The 6,000-nt window shown below is 34.3% G+C and overlaps 1 protein-coding gene across 4 annotated transcripts in view; it reads left to right on the top strand.

Annotated features, from left to right (window-relative positions):
* The window catches only part of LOC122531340 (protein trachealess), a 282,905-nt gene that overhangs the window by 63,434 nt on the left and 213,471 nt on the right, over nt 1-6,000 (top strand). For all 4 annotated transcript variants that reach the window (XM_043659164.1, XM_043659163.1, XM_043659162.1 and 1 more), the window contains exon 2: nt 757-789. In XM_043659164.1, the coding sequence (XP_043515099.1) occupies nt 757-789 (33 nt within the window). The remainder of the gene's footprint in view (nt 1-756; nt 790-6,000) is intronic.

The following is a 6,000-nucleotide window of genomic DNA, read 5'->3' as shown; positions in this document are numbered from 1 at the left end:
TATATTATATTATATTATATTATATTATATTATATTATATTATATTATATTATATTATATTATATTATATTATATTATATTGTACTATATTGTACTGTATTGTACTGTATTGTACTATATTGTACTGTATTGTATTGTATTGTATTGTATTATATTGTATTGTATTGTATTATGTTACAATTATGTATGCAACAATTAATTAATATTGTTACGTCCCTCCAAGAAAATAAGATTTTAAATCATCGTTTATGTGAATTTTCGTTTCAAGTTTCTTCTTTAACTACTTCTTTATGGGATGCTTTGTAGGAATTATAGAAATCGTATCAATCGCCATAAAAAATGAATACAATCGGTATTGTTACAATCATCATTACTTATATGAATTTTATTTTTAAGTTTCTTGAATCTTTTTTCTATGTGATATTATCCAGGATGCTTTGAAGTAATTATAGAAATCGTATCAGATGAATTATAGATTGAATTGCTAGCTTATAATTACGTATGTAATATCCATAACTCATAGGGAGCACTTGTTCATTTTGAATGAATTACTCCTCAAGATATATTCCAATTTCTTTTATTGCCTTATTTCACATTAATTATTGTATTTTAACACTCATTTATCATATTTCGAATTTTTTGAACTCAACGTCTAGCGATTTGTCACAATTTTTATTTTCATTGAATTTATTACTATTACGATGCTTTGTGTAAAAATTATGTAATCGAGAAATTAACAAATTTTTTCTGTTCTAGGTATCGAGATGACGCTCTCTGTTGGACAGACAGGTAAGATGATTTACAATTATTAAGAGAAACAGTTCCCATTTCTACATATTTATTACGTAATATTTCCACTTGGAATCATATATTCGTCAGGTATTTTTCTTACAAGTTAATTTAAGGCCAAAAGAGAATTATCAGACTCTGTTTACTATTTCTATAATTAATCCTTCAGCACGATATTGTGACTGATTTTTACTTTTGGGTCATTATTGTCATGAAAAATGAAATGAAAGGATATTACGTAAAGATTATTTCTTCCGTTGTCACAGTTGGGATAATACTAATCCCGGTGGCGTTTAGCGACGAGTTATTCTTATTTTAACAGTATCTTATGGTAAAGTCATTTTTTATTCCACGCTTTTTTCAACAAAAAAAAAATATATATATATATATATATATATAGATTTGTAGAATATATGGAAAATATATTGGTCGAAATTTATGAACACATCTCCACAGTCACTAGGACATGTTAATAATTATAATAATTATTGCTCTAATTTACTGGCAAGTTACATAATCTAGAAATTGTGAATAATTGAAATATTCACATTGAAAATGAAACTTAGAAGCTGAGAGAAATTTTCAAAAATACTTGAATTATTAACTTACTCAATAATTTAGTAAACTTGAGTTATTCAAATTCATCCACATGTAATACCTTCTCTATATTTGGAATTATATATTCGTCAGATTTACTTTTCTTCTTCTCTTTCGTAATGCCTCTTGCAAGTAGATTAAGCTAGTAGAACACGTTTCAAACGTGTTACAGGAAACACGTTCCTCAAAGATTATCAAACTCTGTCTACTATTTCTTAACTCAATTTATTTCACTACTCGCTCCTATCCTCTTTCACTGGCTCCAAACTTTCCAAAACCAACTTTACGATCTCGTTCAACTTGCTCGAATGAAGAAACATCGTTCAAATCAGCCCTCGAAAACAGCCACAGTGACTCCCAATTAATAAGTTAATAAATTGATAAGCTTCAAAGCTCGAAGCAGCTATTTTTAACTGCGTATCGTATATTATTTATGTAGCAAATGACAAAATATGGTGTGTAAAATTTTTTCCATTGAATCTACCATGAATTTGAAGATTTAAAGTTTTGTCTTTGCAACGATTAGCTTACTGTATGATTTTCTTTTGGTCAATTTATCGAGCCTCAAGTTTCAAGCGAAAATTTTTTGAATTTTCGTTATCAGAGCCTAACACCCAAGGTTGAATAAAGTGAAAATAACACATACGTCAGGTTCTCGTAAAGGAAAAGTTTTAATCTTCAAACTCACAATAGATTCAGTCACGAGGAAACTTTCTTAATGTTTTTACAACTTGATTTGACAATTTTTGAGAAGAGAAGTGTCTTCACCTTGCCGCCCTTCACTTTACACGGTGTGAAAACACTTTGGAATAAAATGAACATAGATTTTGAAAGTAAAGTGTTCAAACATTGAAACGAACCCAGGTTCATTGTTCCGTACGATTCTTTCTTTTTTTCTTTTTTTTTCTCCACAAAATCATAACAGTTTCGATATTCAGCGGATATTAATGAAAAGTCACTGTGTCTATTTATCGATATAGACACGAGAGCCCGGCACTGTTAATATCCGTGAAATTAGAAGAAAGTCTCGAGGAGTCAGAGGCGTTTAAACGATCCTTCGGCTCTCGATTTATTCCGGACTTGGAACAAAAAAAAAATAAAAAAGACGAGAGAGAAAACGAAGCGACAAAAATTGAAAAAATAAAAAGTCGAGGAGAAGGAGGACAGAAAAGGTAGCGAATGAACGGGGAACACGCAGCTAAGGGTATAAAGGAGAGCAGGGGCGAGGTGAATAATACAGAGAGATTGACGTCGCGACGCAATTCCATTGTTCAAAGTGAGCACGGTGAAAGAGAAGAAGAAAGAAGAGAGAGAAAGAGAGAAAGAGAGCAGAGACAAGCGGTGAACGCAATGAGCAAGGCAACGAGCTTTTGCCACGAGGTTCTTGCCCACCGGTATAAATCAACTCACAAGTGACCAAACCACTCCGCCATACGATCCGCCGTATACACCGGCTACATCAAATTAGCGACACTTCTTTCGATCGACATGTCGATGCCGGCTTTTTGCCCTACGACGAATACTTTCTCTCCGCTCTGACTATTCCCGCGCCGCTTCGAATCCACTTTTTTCCCTCCCACAAGTGGGGGGCGGGGGGGCGGGGGGCGTGTTCCCCGCTGCCTCGCTCATTTGCGTGCGACGAGAAACTCAAATAGAGAAACAGTCGGTGGTGTTGTGTATTTATGGTATTATTCCGGGGGGGGGGGGGGGGTACATCCTAGGTATTGGCGATAACAAGGAGCGAGTAACGTGAAACGAACAGAAAGAACAGAATATTTTTATTTTGTTAAGCTCGGTTTTGTCGAGTCGACTCGAAGCTGGCTGAATTCAGTTGATTTTTTGGAACTGGTCAGAGGCAAATAACGTGACGAACGAATTATTTTATCTGTGAAAATAAGTCGAAAGTGTTTTTTCTTATATATATATATATATATATAATTATTTATATATAATATATATAAAATATATAAATATTTACATATTTTATATATATATATATCTAAGTATGTATATAAGATACTTCCGCTAAATTTGAAAATTTATCAAGCATGTGTCAAGAGGATACAAGGAGCGTGCAAAAGCAAAGTTAATTATTTCCCAAAAGGTTTATTATACATATAATCATGAACTATAGAATTATATATTTATATATTTTTTTTCTTATATATATATATGTGTGTGTGTGTGTGTAAGATACTTACGCTATATATATATATATATGTGTGTGTGTGTGTGTTCTTATATATATTTTTTCTTTCTTATATATATACATGTGTGTTTGTATAAGATACTTACGCTAAATTTGAAAATTTATCAAGCATGTATCAAAGATACAAGGAGCGAGCGCGTGCAAAAGCAGAGTTAATCATTTCCCGAAAGGTTCATCAAACATATAATCATGAACCATAGAATTTCTAACAATCCCTAAATATATCATTTGTCGAAACAGTTCGCCAGAATATATATCTATATATATATCTATATTCTGAATATATATCTGTATATTATCTATATTCTGAATATATCATATATATCTATATATTATCTATATTCATATAAATCTGTATACTATCTATATCATCTGTATTCTGAATATATCATATATATCTATATATTATCTATATTCATATAAATCTATATACTATCTATATCATCTATATTCTGAATATATCATATATATCTATATATTATCTATATATATATATATATTCTGACGAACTGTTTCGGCAAATGATACATAGAATATATGTATATAAATAATATATAGAATATAGAATCTTCTCGCGAGGAGAATATTTTAACGAACATGGAGGGTCGTGTAACATAATTTGCAACATGCTGGAAGGATGTCGGAGCAACGTTTCAGGGAAAGCCATTGTAAATGAATTCGACGAACGCGATGGCGAGTAATTAATGACGACACTCGGCTCGATGTAATTAGCCGAAACTGATCCAACGCTAATTGCGAACAGCCGAACCGTAGTAATTAATAACGCGCACGTTATCTGTGCACGGCCGTCGTATCCTTTTATCTTTCTTTCTGCTTTCTTATGAGACGCCTGTGGACCACGTGTATAGAATATTGCGTGATTGGTCCAGGAGGTCTCGTCAATTAAAAAAGGGTCGATCGGTTCACTAAACCTTAGTGCTTTTATCATAGAAACATAGAGAGTAAGATGAAACGGTGATATCTGATTGATATCTAATTTTGACGATATCGATTGATATTACGTGTTGTTGAAACAGTTATTTTAATTTTAATAGAAATACAATGGATCCCATTTGTTTAATCCGCTCGTTTAACAGATGTTTGCTAAATATATGAAGAGGTTTAAAATTCGAACCGTCGAAAATAAATATTCTAACGATTCACAAACAGTTATTTTACAAACAGTCCTTTTGTTGTCGCCAAGTTACTCTCGCAATTGCACGAGCCGCGAGGGCTTATTGAAACCGACAGAAAGAGCATAAAATCGTCCCATGAAACATAAAAATCGGTGATCTGACACGGTGTAAGAATCTGAACCGGGGCGATTTACTGGGAAACTGAGTGGAAATTGATACATTATTATAGGCGAGCAGCGATTTCCCGTGCAGACGTTAGAGCCGAACGAACCGTCGTATCGTCGATAAATCGAAGCTCGGACGAGAACGGGAGTTCGTTTACGAGGGGACGATCGACAGAGGTGGACCCATCGGATCGGGCCCGATCGGGCCCGATATCGTTGAAATATCGTTGGAATAATTTATACGCGTCGTTAATGAGCTGTTCATCTGAAAGAGATCGTTAGAGACAGGCAATTTATAAGTCACGAAGAAAGGAGAAAACAAAACAACTATCGGGATCGGGAATTCGTAAAAGCGGGCAATCTTGCGAAGAGGATCCCCCCCCCCCCCACTCCTTCCCCCGGCCTCCACCCCAGGTTAATAATTATTGAACTATCGATTAAATGCACCGGCCAGCTGATCGATCAGCGTTTATATCGCGAATACATCGGCTACGTCCGCTCCCTACAATTTTAAAACCGGGTGCCCCATCTTTCAAGCGCATCGCGATCCTTTAACTTGCGAACGCGAGCTCGCTCTTTTATCGAGCTTAATGGCGTTGTTTCGTTTCAGAAATTATCGATAATGAATGAAGAAACGTGTCCCGGATTACAGGCTGTTTGCGCTTTTCCTCTACCATCGATCTCGCCGCGCCGATGACTTTAATTAATGTTACCTGTCTGTCCTCCTGCGAGCGACACCGATAATCAGATTTCCGAGGCAACGACGGATATAAACGTATAGATTATTGTTCTTTTGCTTTCTCGCGCGCACTTTTGTTTTCACGTGTGTGATTACGTTATGAAAGTTAAATTAAATTGGACTCTACTTAACAGCGGTGTGTTATTTGGACGTATTAATACGTCGTAAGGCAACATCACTCGCCGTCTTCTGATTGTGAGTCTTTTTTTTTGTCCCTTAGTTTGTTTCGTTGTGGAGGACGATTTCGATCTGCAGGATCTTTTGGAGACAAGCACGATAAATTAATTTAAAGTTAATTGTTCTAAAATTTAAATAATTTAAAATTAATTTAAGTTATTTAAAATTTAAAATGACAAATTTGAATTT

This window comes from Frieseomelitta varia, unplaced genomic scaffold (assembly GCF_011392965.1).
Source record: "Frieseomelitta varia isolate USP_RPSP 00005682 unplaced genomic scaffold, Fvar_1.2 scaffold_392, whole genome shotgun sequence".
Lineage (NCBI taxonomy): Eukaryota > Metazoa > Arthropoda > Insecta > Hymenoptera > Apidae > Frieseomelitta > Frieseomelitta varia.
The sequence above is the reverse complement of the archived record's forward strand: the minus strand, read 5'-3'. Positions and strand labels throughout refer to the sequence as shown.